At 35.6% G+C, this 25,373-nt stretch overlaps 1 protein-coding gene across 3 annotated transcripts; it reads right to left on the bottom strand.

Moving 5' to 3' along the window:
* Nucleotides 1-301: 301 nt before the first annotated feature.
* Nucleotides 302-24,717, bottom strand: LOC106142697 (BAG domain-containing protein Samui). Of its 3 annotated transcripts, none has more exons than XM_060946868.1 (3): nt 13,777-13,918; nt 2,532-2,676; nt 302-2,267 (listed from the first exon to the last, which is right to left on the bottom strand). In XM_060946868.1, the coding sequence occupies exons 1-3, from the start codon at nt 13,786-13,788 to the stop codon at nt 589-591; spliced, it is 1,836 nt and encodes a 611-aa protein (XP_060802851.1). In that variant the 5' UTR covers nt 13,789-13,918; the 3' UTR covers nt 302-588. The 3 variants fall into 3 exon arrangements, 2 of the variants coding, with proteins under 2 accessions (XP_060802851.1, XP_013200021.1); XM_013344567.2 differs by lacking the exon at nt 13,777-13,918 and adding an exon at nt 8,083-8,266; XR_001228871.2 differs by lacking the exons at nt 302-2,267; nt 13,777-13,918 and adding exons at nt 24,195-24,259; nt 24,549-24,717 and having other exon boundaries at nt 2,539-2,676.
* Between the last annotated feature and the right edge of the window lie 656 nt (nt 24,718-25,373).

Here is a 25,373-nt window from a genome sequence, read left to right as displayed (position 1 = left end):
AAGGTTTTTCGTTATGCCTTTGAGCACTAATAAAGTTAGAATAGATAATTGTGTATATTATGTGAATTAGATATAAGCTTATCACTGTGATAGGTAGCTTGGCAAGATCGTATAAACTTTCATACTTTAAACATAATAATCAGTTTTTTTTTTAAATATTATATTTGAAATATATTCTGAAACTGAATATGTAAGTATATTGTAGACCTATGTATTTATAAAATCATAAAATAAATTATTTGTAATTTATATTTTGTATCATTTCCTGTAGTAAATTATAATAAAAATAAAAAACGCAAGCTGTGGATCCATCATTTATTGAGAAAATTGTGTGTTTCAAGTCGATAAACAATAAATTAATTAAATATAATTAGGATCTTAACAATTCTATTAAAAATCCTAGACAACAAATCGCTTTACACATCATACTTTAACATTAATCACGTAGCTGTACAAACGTAAACACTATAGTATGTATAGTTAACACCATATGTTATGCAACGAACGACACAAAAGAGGAAGAAAGTTTAGGCCCCGTGCGTTTTATTGCAACTGTATCTACAAATATTCACTAAGAGTCGCCTTAATTTATTGACTAGCAGCACTGTCCACTTCCATAGTCTGTGACTCCGACTTGTCGCCTTTGTCGTCCACTTGCATCACTTCGGCTTGCTTATTGTTAACTTCGGGCTTGTTGTCTTTGCTCTTGTCGCGTTTCTTCGCGTTTTTGGCTTTGGGTTTCTTTGGGTCGTCCTTTTTCTTTTCAGCTTTAGGTTCCTCCGGGGCCTGGTTTTCCTCTGGTCGCGTGTCCACTGTCTGTGTCTGCTCGTTTTCCTTGTTATCGGGCGCGGGCTCAGATTGCTCCTCCGCTTTGGGCTGACCATTCTGCTGCTCCGGCTGCTGTTCACTCTTCTCTTCCTCTTTGGTGGCCTCCTTCATTTCAACTTCGCCGTTCTCAGTGACAGCTACCGCGTTCTCTTTTGGCGCTTCAGAATTCTCCTTCATTTCCACGTCCAGAGGCGCCTCTTGCGGCTGTTCCTGCGGCTGAGGAGTGCTCAGATTCTTGTTATCCGCCTTCGCTTCAAGCACCGCAATACATTTCTGTATACACCTGATCGCCTCCTTCCTTGCCTGCCTGATGTTCTCCTTGCCGTCAGTTTCAATATTATCTAATTTAATGAGATTCCTCGTCAGCATCTCATCTAAGAAAATGTATTTTTTGTCTTTTTTAGTACCGGTAAAGTTCTCGACCTCCGTCATTAGGTTCAGAACGTCAGTCTGGATGCTGAGGATCTGGCAGATGGGATCGTTGGCCGGCTGGGGTTTGGGTTGCGGAGGGGCCTGTTCTTGCTGCGGCTGCGGTTCCTGCCGCGGCGGGGTCGGCTGCTTGTGTTGCTGTGGAGGCTCCGGTTGAGGTGGTGGTTGCTGTTGAGGCGCACGCTGCTGCGGCGGCGGCTGACTCTTCTGCGCCGGTTTAAAGAATTCATGATGCATGGGCGGCACGTTTCCAAATTTCTTTTCAGGGAAGTGAGGTTTCGGCGACTGAGATCTCCGCGGGGAGGTGTTGGAGTAAGCAGTTTGCGGATACACTTTCTGCTGGGCGTACGGTTGCGGCGGGCCTTGTCTGAAGGTGTTGAAAGGAGTTCCAAAAGCTCTGGAGAAGTTTGTCGGCGCGTGGAAACCGGCCGCGCCGTCGTCCGCGAAGTACTGCTCTCGATCCACGTGCGGCTGCGGCGGCGGCGCGTACGCCTGCTTGGGCTCGCCGTGGTCGACATTCTTGTTGATCACGGGCTCGTCCCTGCCCTCCACAAATATGGGTATGTGTCTGACATTGGACGACTCGGTGTGTGGCTGTTCGTGGTGGTTCTGGTCGCTCATTTTGCTGGGAGTCTGGTTCGCCCGGTGGTCGGGCGGCGCTGACATAGACCGCTGGCTTCGCTCCTCAGCATCAACCAAGCTGGGGTCCGCGGGGCTTTTTTGTCCTAGATCTACTGTGTTCCTGAGTCCGTATTGTGGTAAATATGTGTGGTCGTGCGCGGGACCAGCGTTCTGTTCTGTTTGTGTGGAGGTAGTTTGTTGCTGTGTGGACGGCTGCTGTTGCTGTGGTGGTGGCTGCTGCTGTTGTGGCTGCTGGGGATGTGTCTGCGCGTCTGGTTCGTCACGGGGAGCAAACCGTCGGTTCCAACGTGACGGGAAATGTTCCCTGAACTCCGGCGGGATGTCGTCGAAGGGAAATCTGTCGAAGCCACCGAATTCGTCTCCAAAATCTGGAAATAACGTAATGCGTTTTTTTATAAAACCTGCAAAGGAGAAAACGAAATTCAGTATTTGTGTACTATTTGACTGTAAGAAATATTCAAAGAGTGCACAAGACTGGATTTCAAATCGTGTCATATCTTTAACAGATTGGTAATTAATCAATTTATCGCTTTCGATTTCAACATAATTATGACGACAAAAACGTTATTTGAACAATAATCGAGACAGACGATGATTCTGGCGACAACAATGACAATGGTGAGACAAGTTACCGTCAGTGTGGTCCTGGCTGGACGGCCGCCGCTTCCTGGCCCAGGCCGCGGGCCGCTGTCGCAGCCGCGCCGCGATGTCGGGGTGCCGCGCCGCTAGCTCGCTCCACGCGCCGGACCCGTCCTCCTCGTCGAATGGGAACACGCGCTGTTGACAAAAACGTTTATTTTAGACGATGTGTTTAATATTTAACCCTTCATTGCATGATTTTTCCAATTTTTTTAAAATAAATCAGGTTGATGTAATTAATGCTCTAGATTAAAGGAAAAATATTTAAAAAAATCCTAGTATAAATAAGAATTTGAATTATTTAAAAAACAGTGATGAAAATTTACATCATTATGCATTGTTACATATATAGCTTAGTACTAAATAAGTCAAAAGATATTGTTTACTTATTCTCCTTAATTCTAAATGATAATTTAAAAAACAATTATTATTATTATTCAAGCACAAATCAACTCCACATTGATTACACGAAATTGTGGAATAGCCTTTACATTTGGGAAATTTACACCGAAGTGACCTTTCTTTTTTTTATTGTAATTATTCTTCTAGTAGACTGGTACTAGGAGTTTTGTTGTACGCAATAGTCATTTATAAAGTTGCCAGCAACAACAAATTTAAAGTTTACAGTTTTTGAGTACCTTTTTTTCTTCACTAAATGTTATGATTGAAATTTCCATCATCATGCAAAGAAGGGTTAACGGGTATTTATATTATGAACTTAGGATTCTTATTTTAGGCGATGGGCTAGCAATCTGTCACTATTTGAATCTCAATTCTATCATTAAGCCAAACAGCTGAACGTGACCTATAAATCTTTTCGAGACAGTTGGGTCTGTCTACCCCGCAAGGGATACAGACTTGATGATATGTATGTACTCATATCTCGACAAAGGTACTTAATCTATCGTATGTGTACACTTCTGACTTCCAAAGAAGATGAAATTAGGATTTCAATCCAAACCACCTATGAGGTTCACACTTGGAAGATGGTGGCACCCTAAATATTTCTTATAAATCTTCCTTCCTTTCTTCAAAAGAAAATTATTGGGAAATCTCAGTAAAATTAGTGATCACATGACAAAAAGACAATCACTGGCGAGATCCTGGTTGCAAAATGAAAAGAAGACTCTTTTAACAAATATTGAGGAAACATCAGACCACAAAAATATATCAGGTAAACGTAGGTAGGCACAATGACAAGGAATCGATTACTTGACGCCAAGTTGTGTCAACTCAACGTTCATAAAAAACCAAACGGCATTCGTTATACAGGAAGCTTAACACTATTTCTCGTGGAGTAAGTACATTACAGATACAAACAGCAGGTGTTATAGGTACCTAGTGAACTTCTGTTGCGACGAAGAGACTACCAAATAAGGCAAGGCCGGCCGAGACGGCCTTACTGTCGCGACTTTCGTGACTCGATGGCGGGACTCTGATATTAATACATTAAAAAAACTGTGGAATTGAGAACCTCCTCCTTGATTTAAGTAGGTGAAAAAATAAATAAAGAGTAATAGCTTATTTCATACAACAAAATCTTATGAGACTAACTCAGTTTCAGACATAGTTTCAACATTCAATTGGAACTAAGTACACAGTTATGAATGGACACTTGATTGTTATTAAAATTCAAATCACAGCTGCACTCAAATCAATATCCAACAATTAATGATCAACAAATTGCAATTTGAACATGCGACGCTTGAATGCAAATCTGTATTAATAATGAATATTGACGCCCACACAGTAGTAATGAGGTACCTATATTGCGTTGTTCGTGGAAGGAATATCTTTTCTGGAGCTGAGTGGGCGGTAGATTTTGCAATTTCAGCGAAACAAACAATATTCAAATTAAGCATTCGTTCGACCAGAATGGCATTTGGGTTATCATAAATATGGGCATATTTGTTTTGCTTAGTTCTTTTGTATGTTTCTGTGCCACACTACGTTTTGTTCGTTTGTAATATCTTAACGCATTATCGTACATACGAAAGAACACAAAGATACAGTAAATTTGGAAGACAAAATATCAAAGGTGGAATAATCCCATTTAGGGATCTCTTCCAGTTAACCATTGAATAATTATGTGTTATGGCAAAAATGCAACAGTTACAGCAAATGTTATCATGTAGATGTCTGATTATTCTATTCAAAAGTATCACCAAATAATTATGAATCTTCAGATAATCGCAAATGAAAAAAAATAACCATTACCCCTAAAATAATACAAGTATTATAATATTTTATAGAAATTAAGAATTTTCTGCAGCAGGACGTAATGCCAATAGATGAAGGCGCATTTGCGCATACACATAATAAAATTCAAGATCGTGATGGAGATGTAGTCGATGAGGAAAAAAAAAGAAAACTCTTTAGTTTGTCGCGCTCAAAACCTGTTCGATGACTGCGATGACATCACCGAGTGGGCAGCCGTACAAAAAGCGGCGTTGCGTCATTTGCAACGAGAGAGGACGATTAGGAGACGGCAATGTTAGTATGGCACGTGAACAAGTTCGTGACCAAACGGACAGTACAAAAATGCACTGGTTGAGAAAACCAAATATTGATGTTTTTCAAACATAAATAAATAAACTTGTAGCAGAATTGTATTAAGAGAAGGAAAAACTAAAACTAAGCAATGTAATTATTATATAAACACGAATAATCGTTAATCCCTGAAAGAAGTATCCTAACCTAAACAATATAATACGTGTTGAAATTTAAAAAGATATTAAAGGTACTTAGTGAAAACATATCGTAGAAAATATCAATGTTCAATTTGAATGCAAAACACAACCGAATTATAATACCGGCTGACGTAACGACAAGTTCATTGACCTAAAGCCAGGAACTAAGCATCATCATTCAAATTGAATGATTGACTGAATATTAACGGTACAGACATTAGCAATTCCAAACGAAAAATGAATGCACGATACGTTTTTGTATTGCAAATACCTAACTCATTAACTCAGACTTGTTCTGATAACTACCGATATGGCAAATGAACCAACGATGACCCATATAATCTTACTACTTGAGTCATTTAGTATCCCACGACTTTACCATAACAGGATTAAGCGTAGAATATCCGGAAATCGCCATCTTATCAAGCTAGAGTCTCGATTGGAACATTCGACCATATTTGCATCTGGTAGGCGTTCTGAATCTGCGACTGTGTTAACGTCTTATCGTCTCTTAGATTTTAATGTCTTACAAAAACATGGATGAGATCAGCATCAAGTTGGTTATACTAAGGTAAATATTTACATGTCGTGATGATTTGCGAAGCCTCAGCCATTAGCAGCCGACCGTGAACTTGCCTCGCAAAAACGCTCACGTGTCCGATTATTGTTGTCGTTATAATACAAACTTTGATTTACGTAAGAGCCAGCCAATTGCGCAACCCTTCACCAAAAATAAATCTGCCCAAATATTTAACTTACGCCAAACGTACCAAGTCTTTGAAATGCCTAACTCAAAAATAAGTTCAGACACAACACACTTGAGGCTTTAAATTGCAATGTGAATGACCGATACTAAAAGAGGGATTACGAGCATGATATTAAGAGGATGAGAGGCGAACCGCATTTAGATCAGAATGCATTCGGCAGTAGGAAGCGAGCTTTGATTAGATATCAGTTACAGAAATATATTGCTGCATCAATCGAAAAATAACTATTTTTAGAACAAGGAAGCCTCCAATCCAGAGATATTATTAAAATTAAAGATAATCACAAGAATTTTAAACATGAAAGAAGTTTGCAGATACAATTATAGACGCCAGAACCCTGATTAACTATATAACATTAGAATAAATCAGTGTTGGAAATGAATCAAATATAGTTGTTTTAAAACTAAATTGTACTGTTCGCGACACATATGTTTACTTAAACATAAATAATTTTGTAATTTGCAATCAAGTAAACCCATAATTTCATAAGATTTGTCACGTATTTTGCGAAACTATAAATTCTGATATTAAATTAAATTAGTTCACAATTGATCTTTCTTCATAATTTTGTATTATCAAGTAAACATATATTTCATTATTATTTACTTATGATTATTTCGACACTATAAATTGTGATATTTGTTCAAATTGGCACTTTGTCCACTATTTTGTTTTTGGTTTCCAATCTTTGTTTCGTATATTTCACCGAGCTCTATAAAAGGCGTTACATTAACAGCTGCGCGGCCCACCGCCGCCAGGTCGTCGGCTGACTAATACCGCAAACGTGTGTGACGTCATTTGTTGTGACAGCCAGCCCGTGCTTTTATTATTATTTAAATTTCGTAACAAAATATATTTTATTATAATATTTTAACATATTTTAATTTTTTTTTTTTGCTGATATAACGGCATTTATTTATGGCGTAAGTACTTTGAAAAGATAAAAATTACTTGGTACGACGTATTTACGGGCCATTCAAACAGTTAATCACACTCAATTTTGCTTTTTAGCAAATTAAGAATTACACATCTTGGATATAATTGCCTTTCGGCTATTGGAAGCTAGCCAGAAATGTGTTCATTACTACCAAAGTTTCCATATTTTAAAAGTGATACACTTCTACGCAGGAACACTTGACATAATTAGGCGGAACAAAGGCGTAATAAACCATATAAGCTACCCCGATAAAATTTATAAATTAATAAGAACGACCTGATGAAATGCAAGTAAAATTTCTAGATCATTCAGCACTTATGAAAAGAATAATTTAATAATTAATTTGCATGATACCATAAGATCTGGATTTTTTTGGAACTCAAAGCTAATGGAACGTGAGTGGTGTACATAAATTAATTACCAAAAAATACTTATAAAAAATATTGGGATATTTTCTTAACGATAGTTGTAATTTAGCATTGTCACACTAAGAAACTATGTAATCAAATTTAGAATACTTATTTTAAAAAACATATTCAATGACTAAGTCTTGAAATTTGGACTCTAGTGGTGGACCATTTTTGGCAATGTTCCAACGGCCAAGAAGGTATAATATTTACAGAACGGGTCATTCCGCTTTGCTAAATGCGATAAACATTAACTCATCGTACAGTTAAAGATACAGTATGCAAATTTTTTGTCTTACAAGGATAAACATTACTTAACAAAAGAAAGTTGAAAGTTAAATTCTTATTATCAGAAATTTTTAAAAGGTACTATAGGTATCTTTTAATTTATGAGTGAATAAAATTTTGATTATTACGAAATTAAGTATAATCTGTATATATAAATGGACTTTAATTCTTAACATTGACTTAAATCACTTTATATGAACAAGTATGGATTAAAAAATTTTTATACAAATATAAAAAAAAAATATTATAATTCAAATTGAAACTAATTTCGCATCTGTTTATTTCTTTATAAACTTTAGATTAAATTTGCTTTATTTATTTGTGGTAAATGAAAACTATTAAAATTGATTGTAAAGTAACAATCAATCAATTAAACTTTTATTTATGATAGTTTTTTTTTTAAATTATGATTTAAGAATTTAAATTAACACATTTCATTAATTAAAATTACTCACTTCATTATCCCTCGCTCCCTTTCCATGATACTCGGGTGGTTTTTCAACAACTACTGGAGATTCCATAATAATATAACTGGATCGTATCACAGGTAAACACTTCACTACAATAGCACGCTGTAATACTGATAACTCGCAAGGAGTAACTCTTTTCACCGATTCTGTTCGTATACTGCAGTCGACGCTGGCCCCGAATCGTATTTATACAAGTGGCACGAACTCGATGCTTCTCGACGAGGCGAGAACGTTCGAGAGACGTCAGTAACGTGGTTGGGGAGTTGGGAGACCCCGTACCATAGAACGGCCATGTTTTCAACCCACACAGCTTTATTGTTCGGCTGTATCGCTCCGTCCGACTGTGAAGACCGAAACGTGGTACGAGGGCCGGCGTGCGCCTGCGTACTGCATTTTTAAGGACTTTTCGAGAAACGTTTTCGACAATGTTCCGAAAAGGGATCGAGGGATTCTCACAAGAAGCAAAAATTGGAATAAATGGAATTGGCATTAAAACTAGCAAAACTAAAACCTGCTGACAAAATTAAGAATGATGTGGAAAAGGGTGATTATCAGATATAAATTAAATAAAAGCTTTAGGAAGAACAAAAAGCAATTAATCCTTTGGAAAATACGTTCGATGATTTCGAAAGGCGCTAATAAATTCGAAAGCCTACACCGTAAGAGCAAACACTGCAATCAACGACCATATTTATAAACCACTAGCATTTGCCCGCGGCTTCGCCTGCGTTAATTTCGCTTCCATAAAAAGATTGCTTAGATAAAGAGCCTTGCATTGACATAAACTAATATTATGAAAAAAAAATAGATGTACCTACGTGAGTGCGTGTTTGAGGATGCTATTCAATCACGCAAATTCTACTGGATGGATTTTGATGAAACTTACGTACACGGAAAGAATGATGCCTAGAATAGAACATAGTTTATTTTTCCTACAAAAGCAAAGTCCCGGGGGCGCAGCTGTTAAAAAACGACCAAATTCTAAAAGGAAATTATAATAATGGAAAGTTAAAGTATCTCTTTGTATACAATATTTGCTGTCTTGCCCATTGGAGACATCACAAATAAACTGTCACAGCTGGTGACCCGCGAGCAAGCGACGTAGAGCTGTGTGAGAAGCAGTTCGTCCTGAGGTCGACTCCGGCTGCTCCAAGCGTTTGACCTTGCGATTTGTTAATTGTCATCGTGAAACATATAGCCACTGGAAACTGTACACGCTTAAATTGAAATGGAAAGTTGTTGGGAATGAGGGGAATGCGCGGTATAAAAACAATTTCAACAGCTGCACAACCAGTAAGAATTTTAGCTTCTATAATATTGTTATGAAGCGACACCACTTTAAGGCGAGTCCCATTACAACGTTTCGGCGGCGTTAAGTTGGAATGCCTACTTTTAGTGCAATTATATGCGCGGGCAGTCCAGATGCCGAAAGTGAATTAAGGAACTCTACCGGATAAGTTGTAGCATCGGTACTATCTAAAACTGTATTTATGGATTGGTATATAATGTTTTTTTCCAAAATACTTAAATTATTATCAGCTGGTTGCTCATTTTTGGGTGTTAGGATTGCTCGCTCGCATATCCAAGAATCCTCGTGATGAATTATTTGAGATAGGTCTCCATAAACGAAATGAATAAGTTCGTCCACCGAAGTAACTACTTGACAGAGGTTCTCAGGCAGAGTCACCAATCCGTTCCATTCAGGCAACGTACCATTACCGATTTTTAATAACACATCTGAGAATTCTTGCGCTCGAGGATCACCACCCAACTGAGGTCTCATATTACGTGTTAGACTTAATTTCTTAAACTGAGGCCAGAGTATGGAACGTTTGAGACATGCGCTTACTTCATCAGCTGTAGTACCTCGGCTTATGACGGGTAGTCTGGCGGAAATCACCACAAAATAATACAGTGGTACCCCCCATAATGCGATTCCCTGTTATTTTTCTCCAAATAAGTAAATGTCTAAACCATGGAAACTAAATCAATGAAAAAATAATTTTTAATTAATTAATTAAAAATTTTGCCAGCGGCTCCTCGTGTTATTTCTTAAATTCTCATGTGGCGCCATCTCGTATCGGGTGGTCAAATATCTAAACCACGGGAACTAAATCAATGAAACGGTAAGTACTGGCGTTACTACATGTGTGTTATTCCTGCTAATCTTGAGGAACATGGCAACCGTCGCCGATGCGGGGTTCGTCAAACTACCTACATACAAAAAATCTTCTCATACATAAAAAAAAATCTTCTTAAAGATGTGGTGAAACGGTAAGTACTGGCGAAACTAAAATTACTTAATTAAAACTTAATTAATTAATTAATTAAAAATTTTGCCAGCGGCTACATTCGTGTTATTTCTTAAATTCTCATGAGGCGCCATCTCGTATCGGGTGGTCAAAAAATAAATATCTAAACCACGGGAACTAAATCAATAAACAAAGCATTTTGAATTAAATCAATAAATTGCTATTTTCTTAATCATCATCATCATAATAAATAAAGTGCCGTGTGGTTCCCGGCACCAATACAAAAAAGAATAGGACCACTCCATCTCTTTCCCATGGATGTCGTAAAAGGCGACTAAGGGATAGGCTTACAAACTTGAGATTCTTTTTTTAGGCGATAGGCTAGCAACTTGTCACTATTCGAATCTCAATTCTATCTTAAAGCCAAATAGCTGAACGTGGCCTATCAGTCCGCTCAGGACTGTTGGCTCTGTCTACCCCGCAAGGGATATAGACGTGATTATATGTATGTATGTATGTATAATAAATATAAGGATTAATTATTTATAGTGCCGTGTGGTTCCCGGCACCAACATAAAAAAGAATAGGACCACTTCATCTCTTTCCCATGGATGTCGTAAAAGGCGACTAAGGGATAGGCTTACAAACTTGGGATTCTTTTTTAGGCGTTGGGTTAGCAACCTGTCACTATTTGAATCTCAATTCTATCATTAAGCCAAATAGCTGAACGTGGCCATTCAGTCTTTTCAAGACTGTTGGCTCTGTCTACCCCGCAAGGGATATAGACGTGACCATATGTATGTATGTATGTATAATTATTTATAGCTCTTTATATCGATTCAAAAATGACGAAGTTCCATACAAACTTGCACCCCCTATTTCATCCCCATGGGATAGAATTTCAGGATAAAAAGTAGCCTATATTCTAATCCAGTTTACTAACTATATCTGTGCCGAATTTCGTTCAGATCCGTTCGGTAGATTTTGCGTGATGCGCGTACAAACATACAGACAGACAGACGGACAGACAGACAGACAGACAGACAGACAAAAATTCTAAAAAAAATTGTTTTGGCTTCTATTGACCCTAAAAAGACCCCTTATAATTTTTTTTCTTAAATATCTTCAATGTACAGACAAAATTCAGTTACAGTTTTATTATATGTATGGATATATGGATGATGACAAGACAATGGCAATCACAACGCTTGTTTATTAAAAACTGTCTCCTTCGGCGCTCCTTATAAAACTTTTGATTAATGAAAAATCCATACAAAGAATAAAATTGTAGGGTGTCGGCCAAAATTATCCAAAATATTGAATTCATACAAACGCTATAATACACTTGGTATCATTTTTAAGTATTTTTGTCCAATACTCCTTCAGTAAGGAAAGGATAACTTCTTTTTTTGTTCTAGGATGGAAAATTAATTAGTTTTCATATAGAGAAATAAACTGGCATAGTATCAGCTGAGATACAAACAGGAAGGTAAAAAATTGAATAACAATTGATATGTAGTTGTTCACAATTCATATAATGGAATGTGGATGTATCAAAATTAACACGTGATGGTAATGATGAACAAAACAGATCAGCTGTTCTGTCCCAAAAGCCAGCAAGGCTAATGACCTATGGTTCACATGTCGATTATAATAATACTAATAAAAAAGCTGTGGCAACCTTTGCAGAGGAATGCCATTACACATCCAGATGGCTGAATACGCAGATTTCTTCACGATATTTGCCCTTCCCTTAAAATCATCGGTTAGTATTTAAACTAATGTACATAACTTCTAAAATAGTAATTGAAACATGACCGAAGTGGAATTTGAATCTGTGATTTTTACACGCACCGACGCTCTTCAAGATTTGAAAATTGATCTAACATTATCTAAGACCAACCACAGAAAGTTATTTTAAATGGGCTTTTAAATGGCGAACTTTTGATTGAATTTGACGTTGACGTATAGTCCAGTCAAAATAGACCAAAAAATAGGGCTAACCTTGCAATAATTCGCATAGAGCTGAAAATTGGTATAAACCTCTAAATATGAATACAAATAATATCAAAAGTTTATTCCTATAATATAGAATAACTTTTTTAGCAACATGGGATCGACGGGGACTTTTGACATATTATTTGCATTCATATATTAGAGGTTTGTACCAATTTTCAGCTCTATGCGAATTATTGCAACCTGACATGTCTATTTTGACTGGACTAGTAGTACAACTCAAGAGATGCAAAATATCAACTATGTACAAAGTTTAGGATATACTGGTACTAAGTGCTAATCAAACACCTCGCTAGCTGTTTATGTGTCATCGTATGGCAAGTCACGTGTTGCTAAAACGTTTCTGTTCTTTTTTTACATAATAAGACAAGACGAATTTACTAATCTATGTCTAACTAGCTCCCTATAAACTTTAATAATAATGTTAATTCGAAATTAAACGAAGAATCATGTAAATGCAAAATCTATACTAATATTATAAAGCTGAAGAGTTTGTTTGTTTGTTTGAACGCGTCAAGTACTGGTTCGAATTGAAAAATTCTTATTGTGTTGGCTAGACCATTTATCGAGGAAGGCTTTAGGCTATATAACATCACGCTGCAACTATATAGGAGCGAAGAAATAATGGAGAACGTGAAAAAAAACGGGGAAAATTATTTATCCTTGAGGGCTTCAATGATGCCCAAAATAACTATTCCACGCGGACGAAGTCGCGGGCACAGCTAGTAATAAAATAAAATTACATTACAAATGGTTGAAAAAGAAAACAAGTGATGAGAATAATTCAGGGTTAATCAGCAAACTATTTATATGCTCCAGACGAAAGCCGAAGCTGGAGGCGTAGATGAAAACAAAATTTAAGAAATCGAAATGATGAATTCATTTTTAGTATAGAAAATACTAACTGACAATAAAGTGAAAGATCATATTAATAAATTGGATCTTTTGGTTCAGTGTTGACTAGCGGCTCGGCTGCACATAGTGGTCCTTTGAAAAATGATGCTATGAAGAACTGAGAAAACTGCAAAAACAACTTCGACTTAGTTTAAAAGAAGAACACTAAAAAGAGACAGACGCGGGGGATGACATTTTAATATTGTAGTGATGTGGGCACCAAGTAATTTAGTGAAGACTCGTTAACTAATATGAAATGTTATCCAAAAGGTAGTTTGAATTAAAAAGTTAAGACTAAACTGGGAATTTAATATAAATTTAAATATACAAATTGACCGTAAAGTCATTTGATAATTTAATCGCGTTCAAACAAGTGTAAAAATCTAAATGGATCAAGATAATGGAAGCAAATGGCATGTAAACAAAACATTTCGCCTGTTGGCAATACCATGACATCAGAGCTTCCAACAAACGCCATTACCTATAACATTATATAAAGACCTTCACAACTACTCACATTTCGCTTCATTTTACACTTTCATATCCAATGAACACTAATTGCATGTATTTGATAATTTTCTCTACAATTGATCACTTAATATCCGTCGGTACGACTTCAACACCACTCATTCGATGTGACTGATCTGCGCGTTTTGCGCGCGTTGTGGGTGGCTATGGAACGCCGAAACAGATATTTTTGGAATAACTCAACACGAATTATATTCCTTGCGTCACGACGCGAACTCTTGAGATGAAGATCAAGAGCGGACGTGGACGTCTGGTCTATATTACGGGCTGAAAGGAACCTAACAAATAAAAACATGAAGTTTTTAAGGTTCCAAAGTTATATTTGGAAAAATTTATCGAAATAATATATTGAAAAGAAAGAAACACTATTAATTACTTAATTCATTGAAATGAGCGTAACCTACACACTACTATTGTTTTAAATTTGCACCAATTACATGGTTCCAAGGGATGTAGTGAAAGAAATGTAAAGAAATTAATGGCTGACGATCCACTTAACTCCACTGACATGAGCTAGAACATGCCATATGACAAGAAAAAAGAAATGTAGAACTGAGACAGGAATAGAAAATAATATTACTGTTCATTAAACATAAAAACAACAAAAACGTAAAATATTCACACCTACATATTGGTGATGATCATAAATAGAAGTCAACGTTACAGCAAATCTAATAAAATGTCTAAAACATGACATATATTACTAAAATTCTTTTCAAGATTACATACTAATGAAATAAGATTCAGACGAACACTGATGCTACTCCCAATGCTTACAACTGAATAATGTCACATGCATCATGCAAAAATTGTAGACTAATAAGACAAATGATGAACTAAGCATTAATTTCTTCATCAACTGCAGTAAAAGGGAAGTCCTTGAGCTGCCCACTGGTGTTGATTCATTATCACCCACGCGGCAACGAGTCAGTGCAATTTGCAACCTATTTATTGAACGATCACCGCTGCATATCAGATCTTTAGGGTTGACAAGTGGAACTATGCAACTGGAACGAATTAAACTAGTTTAGGTTTAATGTCTTATAGGTTTTCAGATACTCATATTCCATCTCACTACACACAAACTCAATCAAATTCAGTGTTACATATAAAATTTTCTTTATATTTTATGTCCATTGCAAAAACATCTTTTTACAGTTCATACTGTTCACAAGATCAAGACTAAAATTCAAGTTTTTGTCAACACTCTGTCTATCACTGAATCTAATGTAATTAAATTTATGAAAAATGGAGATTTGAACGACGGGTACATCTTAAACATACTCATGTTTTGTTTATATTCAAGTTTCACAATACACACACAGTACTCATGTTTTGCCATAACCCTACAAATAGGATGACATATCGCAGTACAGTAATCTGATAAGAACAAATGATGTTTAATCAAAAGTGTCCTTAATAAGAATAATATTAGAAGGAAACAACCAATTTTCCAATATTTTTAGGAATCCATCAACCTGACTGAACTTGGATATTATTATTCACAAACATTTCACTTAAACTTTTAAACTGTATTAAAAAAACTTATTAGGAATTGGAGAGATCTAATGTGGTTTGTCTTATTTCAGGATAATCAAATGTATTCAATTCTTAATTAATATCCACTAATAATGCCTAAATATCTTTAAATCTACAACCAACTATAACACCAAATCACTAGTTAAATCTATTAAAAAGAAAAACAAATGATTAATTACAGAAAACAGGATATACCTACCTAGTGACAATTCGCAGGTGTATAAATAGAATATGGAGGTCACAGAATAATGCTATATTCATAGTATATATCTATTCTAGGAGTGGTCATCATGCATGAATTAGCTGTTCCGCCCTGCTGGGGGGCAAGTGGACCGTGACACGGCATCACATTTGCAAAGATACACTCTGTCCTGATGAAGTCACGCGAATTATAAGCGCACTGCGTGAAATTAACATGCGAAATGAGTGGAGAGATCACCCTTACAAATGGTTTTATTTAAATTTATTTCATGATAGAAAAGTTTTATTACATAACTAATTCTTCTCTCCGCTACATATATTTCAATTTAAAACTAAACAACGAAAACATAAACACGTTGCTGCGGCCTGATTTTTATTAACACGTGCCAATAAATCCAAATGTCGGGAGAAATTGGGTTGTTTTCGGGAATGTAAATTGGGATTGCAAGCATGTAGGTAGTTATTTAAAATGTATTAGCAAACGAGAATGTATGTCAAGATTTTAAAGTTTCAAGGTCACAGAAATCTTTATTTTGCGCGGTTGGACAAAAGATTGATTGCCAGCCCCCGTAGCGTGTCACGTGCGACGCCGTTTTATCGCGCGAAAAACTATCGCTGTCCCGTTTAACATCATAATAAAAAGCGAAAGGGCGATAGTTTTTCGCGCGATAAAGACGGCGTCGCGCGTGCCTTGCTGCGGAGGCAGTTATAGGTTGAAATCTTGATAAATAAAGTATAAAATAATTTCTTTTTTTTTTTAAATCAAAAACAATTTTTTTGAACCCTTATACGAGAATATGGTCAGAGAATCTTTTATTACAGACTTTAGTGGCTAATTTCTTTCGAACATAAAATATAACACGAGTTAATGTGAATAAAATAAATAAACTTGATAACAGAAATTTACAAAAAGGTAAATATTTTTTTTATATACTGCAGCCATTTCCAAACATGCTGATATTTACAAAAAGGTAAGACAAAACACTCGAGCCATTTCTGTTATATTAAATACTAGCGACCCGTCCCAGCTTCGCACAAGTAGCAGTTATACATAAATAAACCTACCTCAGAAAACACTCTTTCCAACATTTCCAAATAGAACAAAATCCGATCACAACTTTCCACGATTAGCGCATACATACAGACAGAGAAAGTAGACTTTATAACTGACTGTGGCGCAGCGGTAGTACGCTTGTCTGTGACACCGGCGGTCCCGGGTTCGAATCCCGATCAGGGCATGATGAGAAAAGAACTTTTTCTAATTGGCCTGTGTCTTGGATGTTTATCTATATAAGTATTTATTATAAAATATAGTATCGTTGAGTTAGTATCTCGTAACACAAGTTTCGAACTTACTTCGAGGCTAACTCAATCAGTGTAATTTGTTCCGTATATTTTTATATTTATTTAATTACGACGCCTTGAGTGGTGGAATGGGTGTTCACAAAAACTGTGCCTCAATAGTTAAGAACTATATTGTAACTTATTCAAGAAAAAATGATTACCATTATAAAGAAGCCTCAATACATCACTGAACCCACGGTCACAAAAGACAAACAAAAACATCTCAAGACGAAGGAACAAAAACCATTGAATCAATCAAAGCAACAACGCATTTACAAGATGACTAGCGAGTATAAGTTGTGCCGTGTGGTTCCCGGCACCAATACAAAAAAGAATAGGACCACTCCATCTCTTTCCCATGGGTGTCGTAAAAGGCGACTAAGGGATAGGCTTACAAAACTCGGGATTCTTTTTTTGGCGATGGGCTAGCAACCTGTCACTATTTAAATCTCAATTCTGTCATTAAGCCAAACAGCTGAACGTGGCCATTCAGTCTTTTCAAGACTGTTGGCTCTGTCTACCCCGTAAGGGATATAAACGTGACCATATGTATGTATGTATATATAAGTTGTGTATTTAATACAATTACTGCCGTTCTCAACCTGTAATGGTCCTAAAACTAAGCTCAAGGATGGCAGATAAGTGCTAATGACATGAGCTTAAATTCAAAGCCAACATACTTAGAATAACTGAAAGCATACAAAATGCAGGTGAGAGGCGCGCAGCGGGCCCGCATCTAAACAGTTTTAAAACGAGAAACTTTTCATACATACATATAACACGTCTATATCCCTTGCGGGGTAAACAGAGCCAATAGTCCTAAAAACATAGTAGGCACCGTTCAGCTGTTTGGCTTAGTAATAATAAAATTGAGATTCAAATAGGTAGTGACAGGTTGCTAGCACATCGCCCAAAAGATGAATGCCAAGTTTATAAGCCTATCCCTTAGTCGCCTTTTACGACATCCATAGGAACGAGATGGAGTGGTCCTATTATTTTTTTACTAAGCGCCGGGAACCACACGGCAAAAACTATTCAAAGTCAGTCGTTATACTGCGTTACGGCTGAAGAGCGGTTAGACCCGCGTTCCGCGTTTTAGATTGATAACTTATAAGTACTAAAACTCAGTGTGGGCACGCTTCAATTTCAGATTATACATCTTTGTAAATTGACAAAAGTTAAATTGATAGTGTAGTTTGTTCCGCCGCTTCTTCTACACATGCGCTTTGGAAGCGGTAGTAGTTATAATTAGATTTAAGTATTGTGACGTCAATAAGTGATACCTTGTATCCAATTTTGAAAATAAATCTATTCTATTCAAAATTGCATTGATTTTGGTGTATGTGTTGAGTTAAGAGAACTCTCTTGATAACTCGAGCCTTGAGTCTGGAACTATCGATTCATGTAAAATCGATTTGTCGCGGAGAATTAGCTGTTCTTGACCTTGAATTAGTTGTTCTCGGGCTCATCATTTCAACGAGATTAATTGACTTAAAGACTAGTTCCACATTATGTTAAGCGAAACTGCTACCCAAGATTATTTGGTCAGTCTGTCAATGTAGATATCTAAATTATATAATATGTACAAAAGATCATACTTATGTAATTTTAACATCTCCAAAATTCACTATTTTTGGTAATTATGCAAAATCAATGATGTCAGTTCGCTAACACGGTCTTTTACGAGCGTTGATAAGTTGTTTTATAATACCCCTCTCTCTCTATTAATGGGAGGAGTGAGTGCCGTATGGTTCCCGGAACTAAATAATAGGACCACTCCATTTCTTTCCCATGGATGTCGTAAAAAGCGACTAAGGGATAAGCCAATATTTTGGAATTCATCTTGTAGGCGATGCGCAAGCAACCAGTCACTATTTGAATCTCAGTTCCATTATAAAGCCATACAGCTGAACGTGGCCTTTCGGTCTTTTCAAGACTGTTGGCTCTGTCTATCCCGCAAAGAATATAGACGTGATAATATAATACGTTTGCATGTATGTGAGATGATCAGATATATGCCGCCCGAAAAGTCATAATAGTTGAGGCGTATGGTAATCGAAAGTTATAAATTGAAAGTGCATCAAAAATGCAATGAAATGGGTAATACCTTTACATACAACTTGTGACAACAACTCAATGCCAATGTTCAGATGTCGTGCTTTTGTTACGCACCGTTTCGTTTGAATAATGTTACAAATAACACGGAATGATTCACGTCACGTGTCGTTCGAATGACAAGAATTATAATAGGGTATCGAATTCATTTCAGAACGGATTTAGAAAAAAAAATACCTATACATTAACATGTTTTTGTGCTCGCAAAACAAAGAATGCAACGGTTTGGACCAAAGGATCCAATTAATGCGAATTAATTACCTGAACGAACATACAACAATGATACAATCGGGAATTAAAAAATTGCATTTGTTTTGCCGTTTTTACTCATTCATTATTTACAAAGACAATGTTTGCAATTTAGTACCTACAAACAGTACACCGACAAGCAACTCTTTGATAAGAGCAGTTCTAACAATCATGAAAACATTGACTTCTTTAGAAACAAAGATGAACTAAATTGAGTCAAGTCTTCAGCATAGGAAGAGAAGCAAATTGCACAGACTATATTGTTCTTTTGTCACCATACCAACATGAAAAATTCTAACATTTGTAAACACTATATCAAATAGACGTATTCTCGTAATGAGGAAGACAAAAAAAAATTATGGCACAACTTCTGGATGTCATTCAGGTTTCAATTAAAGTGAATTTTAATCGAACACATCGAAATTCACTAAGAAATCAACGTGGTAAGTAAAGCGCTCATCAATCAAGAACTGTTAACATTACCAAGCATTTCTCAACACGGCCTGTTTTTAGGTCAAATTCTAAATGCAGAACTAAACGTGATTCATCAATGCACCCGATCAGAGACGGAATATCTAGAAGTACCTAATTCTGGTTTGCCCAAGCGCTGTGAAGGGTCACACATAACATAAACAAATTAGTACTCTACAATCTGTAAGTTCTACAGAGCGTAATTGAGAAAACTAATTTGTAAATTTCGACAAAACTTAATTAATTACCTAAATGTTTTTTTTTTTAATATTTCGATAGAATCTTAAAATTTTAAAGGCTCAAAAACCACATCAAGTTTTAGCAAAAATATAAGGTAAGTGTATGGTAAATCTGAAAGGGTCGTTCCCCTTCAAAACCATACACTTACTTACAACGCAACTTGATCAAACGGACGTCTTGAAGTAAGTAGTGACAAATTTGGATGAAGAAGTATGTAGAGTTGGAAATGGAATGATGTGGGCTCTACCTAACTTTCCGGGTTTTCATTCAAAAATTCAAATATGATCGTATACTTCAAAACAATTTTTACTAGAATTATTTTAATTAGTAAATTCGGTCCTGTAACTCCATACAGATGTATCGTTTCATCTCTTGCAAGATGTTTAAATAAACAGAGACGCAGATATTTGGGCTGCAGACAATGGCAGTCCAGTTGGTTGTGCAGCTTAAAAAACATTAATGCAGTATGTGTTTGTTTATAATAATGTCTCAAAATTATATTTCGTTGAAGTTAGGTATAATTATCACACAAAAACATCACACACAAACGGCCAAAACTTGAACCGACGACTATATCTAAATTTGAACACCCGCCTTTTACCAAACCAAAAAAAAACATGATTGTAATGATAATGTCGAGAAAAAATCGCCAATGCCATAGAGACAGATATCGACACAGACGCAGACGTAGACGAGACCATAATCAAATAAGTTTACCCTGTCAACCGTAATATCGTGAAGATAACGGAACACTCGATCATAAAATAATTAAAATTCTAGTATCACTCATAACGACGTATCAATTTATATAAGCGCGTGATGTAATTATTATATAATTAAACTCAAATCACTTAATATGGATTCATGAATAATAGCGGTCTAAACTAAACTTTTTCACATAAATTACACTATCATTAAAGGTGAACAATTTCGTAATTCAAATTATACATACATACAGTCACGTCTAAATCTGTTGCGGGGTAGACAGAGCCAATAGTCTTGATAAGACTAATAGGTCAAGTTCAGCTGTTTGGCTTAATGATAGAATTGAGATTCAAATAGTGACAGTTTGCTAGCCCATCGCATATAAGAAGAATCCCAAGTTTATAATCCCTTAGTCACCTTTTATGACGTCCATGGGGAAGAAATGGAGTGGTCCTTATTTTTTGTTTCGTTGCCAGGAACCACACGGCACCAATCGTTAAAATTATAATTTCGTGTAAACAAAGTTATGAGAAATTGCATTGTAATTATTGAAAGAATTGTATCAATGTCGAAAGACGGTAGTGAATCACCACCTGATTATTCATTAATTGATTACGATTGTGTTTGAAAACACATGTTTCAACAATAAAACATCAAGATGACTACAGTCAAAATTGCAAAAATGCGTCACTCATAAAACACAATTGAGATCGATAATCTGGTTTGAAATAAATATCGTTTTCTATAAATTATATTTAAATTCCGTATAAATCTATTAAACATTAAAATGTATTCTTTCGTCCACATATCTAATCTGAGTTTGGATAACTGTGAAGTTGACGTTATTGAATAAAATACTGCAGTGCAGTTTGTTACCGCTTCTTCTGCACTGACGCTTTGGAAGCGGCAGTAAACTTAGTTTTAAATTTATTTGACGTCTACCAATGTTGTGAAACCCAAAGGTATGACAAGTGTTGAAATGTCCCTAAATAAATGAATGAATTAGTTTAATAAGGATTATTTTATAGTTTTAATATTAATCAACCTGTCAATTTCTGGAATTTGTTCAATAAAATAGTAATTAAAAATTTTGTTTTTTTTTTTATATACTTATATAAAAAACAATCTAAATTTTCGTAAATTTTTAAGTAGGTATTGGTAATATGCAAACCTCAGAAGGCGAAGGGGAACCGTGATATATGTAGGTTTGTTCAGTTGCTTCTTTTAAAAACGTTAAATGAAAATATATAAGTAATGAATCAAACGGAAAATATGTAGGTTATCGCAAGAGTGTCATTTGTAGGCATTAAATTCAATAAAAACTGCCCCAAAGAAGTGCCGTGTGGTTCCGAGCATCAATAGAAAAAGAATAGGACCAATTCATCTCTTTTCCATTGATGTCTTAAAGGCGACTAAGGGATATAAACTTGGGAATCTTCTTTTAGACCTTGGGCTAGCAACCTGTCACTATTTGAATCTCAATTCTATCATTAAACCAAAAAGTTGAACGTGGCCTAACAGTCTTTTCAAGACTGTTGGCTCTGTCTATCCCGTGAGGGATATAGACGTGATTTCATATGCCCCAATAAAACGTAAGAGTATATAACATAAAAATGTAAAAAAAAACTAATTTTATCCAGAATTGGAACGACAGAATCATATTTATTTAATGCCATAAGCGACACGAAGAATGAAATGAATTAAATATATGGCTGGTAATAAATCACTATTCATTACCGTTCCAAATACAGAGTTCGCAGATGTAAATTTAATTTACAACCTCGCCCTAGAAGTCTCGGCAGCAGTGTAAAGCAAACACGACTATGATCTACGCATTGGACGCCCACTGGCCGAGGTCGAAGTGCGTTGGCAATTCATTCATATTCAAGTTATAGAGAAACAGAATACATCTCTAGTGAATGCTTCGACCATTCATATTAAGAGGGATGAATGTGAAAAAATGAACACAATAAACGGTAATCAGAATCAATACAATAAATCACAGCAATAATTCCTAGATTTATTATAATTGTAATATTATAACTTGGGATTCTTTTAGGCGATGGGCGACTTAGCGTCACTATTTGAAGCTCATTTCCATCATGAATGTGGCCGTTCAGTCTTTTCAAGACTGTTGGCTCTGTCTACCCTGCAAGGGCAATAGACGTGACTATAGATTATATGTATGTATGCCGATAAGTAAACACATAGACAAAAGGCGCTGGAATCCGAATGACACCGATCTCCGCAGTTCTCGGAAAACAGGCAAGGTCGTGTAAATAATGAGGCTATATTACGCCTTCGCATATTAAAAAACACACTGATATCTAGATGACACGGTTTTTATCGCTTTTATTGCCAAAAATTGTTAAGAATTTTTTTTTTATTCCCGTTATTCCTTTGTGTGAGAGCAGACTCAACATCATTTTAAATGAGTATTTATTTATTTGTTTCGGAGAGCTGAGGTGGTACCAAACCAAGTAATTGAAGTGACAAAACATAAAAGCTGAAAAATGTTAACATTTTGGTAATGCCTGAACTGTTTGGTTCATCAACAAAGGTTAAGTGGTTTAGGCATGAAAGCGTAACAGACAGACAGTTACTTTTGCATGTATAATTTAATAATTAATTTGTAATTCTAGTTTTTGTATATATTTTTTAACTGTTCTTGAATATTGACAAGACTTATCTACTCTCTCTTTCCGTCACTTTTGATATTTATGTTTAGTGAACAACTGTTAAAGTGGTATAGGGCACGCCTGCAACACATTCCATTTTATAATTAAACTACAAAATTAAACGTAATGACATGACTCCTTTTCCAAAAATGAGTAAACTTTATATTTAATGAGGCAATAAACCTTAAAGGGTCTCTCTGTAATGTAACCTAACACCTCGCGTTAGTTTCACTTCTTTATCTTAATTAGCTTCAGAGATATATCACATTCAGTAAAAGTCAAGAATATGAATATTTTGCTCTCTATCTCAAAGTCAATGCGGAAGTCGGTTGCGAAAAGTACATAAATCGTGTTTGTACATCAAGTCGATATTAAAACACAAGTTTCGATATTGATTCCCATTTGGGGGCCAACTCGTCATACGTATCCGGCTAGACCCTTTATAGATAAATCATTCACCTTGTCAATGATTGATGAACCTGGCTACAGTTTGATGAATATATTGTTGTATATATTTCTTTTATAAACAACAACATAAGAAAAACAAGTTGAAAATATGCAAGTGAATGATGAACCCTCAAATTTACCAACTATAATATAAATTCATAAAAATAACACTGAGAACAAAAATCAGAATTGAACTCATAAAGTTCAGGGTATGTATAATTGCCACAAAGCTGGTACATTAACTATTGTATTTTACTGTTACACATTATTGAAAGAGATTATATGTTACGATATGTACATATTTAACAGACAACACCACATAAAATAAAAAATCAGGCTGCTGATAGAAACCTTTTGCATTATAAACCTAATATAAATTAAATTCATGTAATATATAAACAGAAAAACTGGGACTAACCTCAAAACAGGCTGTTAGAAGGCACTCTGGTTCACTCGGGTTATTTTAGGCAGGCATCAACGGTCCTGTGGAACATCATGATCCATTAATCCACATAGCAACACCATAAAACAATTTTCACATTAATTTACATTAATATTCCAGCAATATTACACACAGTCAAGGATACTACATTTGGACATGTGCCAAAAATGTGATGCAGCTGAAGAAATCTGAAAATCATCTATGCACTCATGAATCACATTAGGACAAATTGGGTTAGCGTGTTATCAGGTGCAAAAGAAAAAATCCCTGATGAATATTACGGAATACGAGGCAAGATTACAGACTTCGAATACAGTTAATGTAACTTACAAAATTTCTCAAAGGCATTTCAGTCCAACACAATAATACACAGAACTGCTGTAGTTAAAGAATATTACAAATGCAAGACCTAATAATTATTCTAACAAAAATCGTCAGACTTAGTATCTTTTCTAGAACAATCAGAATCACATCACAAAAGTGAGTGACATCGACTTACATCGATTTTCAAATTGACATTGATAGTTTTTCAAGTGCTGTTCAATGTTGCTATCGTGGAAAGTCGAAATATTAGTTCCTTCTTTCGCTGTTCACAGCACAGTCTTCAATATAGGGTAAGCATGTCAAAGTTAAGGCTTCCGAGTCTAAGCTTATAATTATATTATGTTTCACTAACTAAACCTTATTAATGTATCGATGTTGTGTCTATCAGATGCTACTTATCATCAATTTGTGAAGTGTCAGTTTTTTCTTCATGTTCTCTATATTATATTGAGGACTAAATGATAAAAAATAGACATAATGCTCAGTCATTATGAAAAATGCCATACGAGAGTGCAATTTGAAAATAAAAATTCTAATAATCAAATTGTCCTAGCGTTTATACTATACACATTGGCTATACCTTTTGAGCAGAATTGAACAGAATAATAAAAAAATTTAGTTAACTTATATTTTTTATTGGTATTGCATTTAAAATTAGTCCAAAATTAAAATAATCATTTTTTTACAATTTTAACAATAGATTGACAATTATCCATTGTTATTATTAATTAATTGAATGCAGGAAGGCACTTTGGGTCTCACAGTAAAACATAAAAACAAAGAAAACACTAGATGAAACAGTATTTATCTCCCGCTTCATTTTAGCTTCTA

The sequence above is a fragment of the Amyelois transitella genome, chromosome 12 (genome assembly GCF_032362555.1).
Source record: "Amyelois transitella isolate CPQ chromosome 12, ilAmyTran1.1, whole genome shotgun sequence".
Classification (NCBI taxonomy): Eukaryota; Metazoa; Arthropoda; class Insecta; order Lepidoptera; family Pyralidae; genus Amyelois; species Amyelois transitella.
This window is presented reverse-complemented; position numbering and strand designations above follow the sequence as displayed.

What these genes read in the sequence shown, in the direction of transcription:
- LOC106142697 (XM_013344567.2), bottom strand. Translation starts at nt 8,148, where the DNA reads ATGGAATCTCCAGTAGTTGTTGAAAAACCACCCGAGTATCATGGAAAG. An exon ending in AGGGAGCGAGGGATAATGAA is followed by an intron (nt 2,677 to 8,082) that starts GTGAGTAATTTT and finishes TTTTGTCAACAG; the next exon opens with CGCGTGTTCCCATTCGACGA. An exon ending in CAGCCAGGACCACACTGACG is followed by an intron (nt 2,268 to 2,531) that starts GTAACTTGTCTC and finishes CGTTATTTCCAG; the next exon opens with ATTTTGGAGACGAATTCGGT.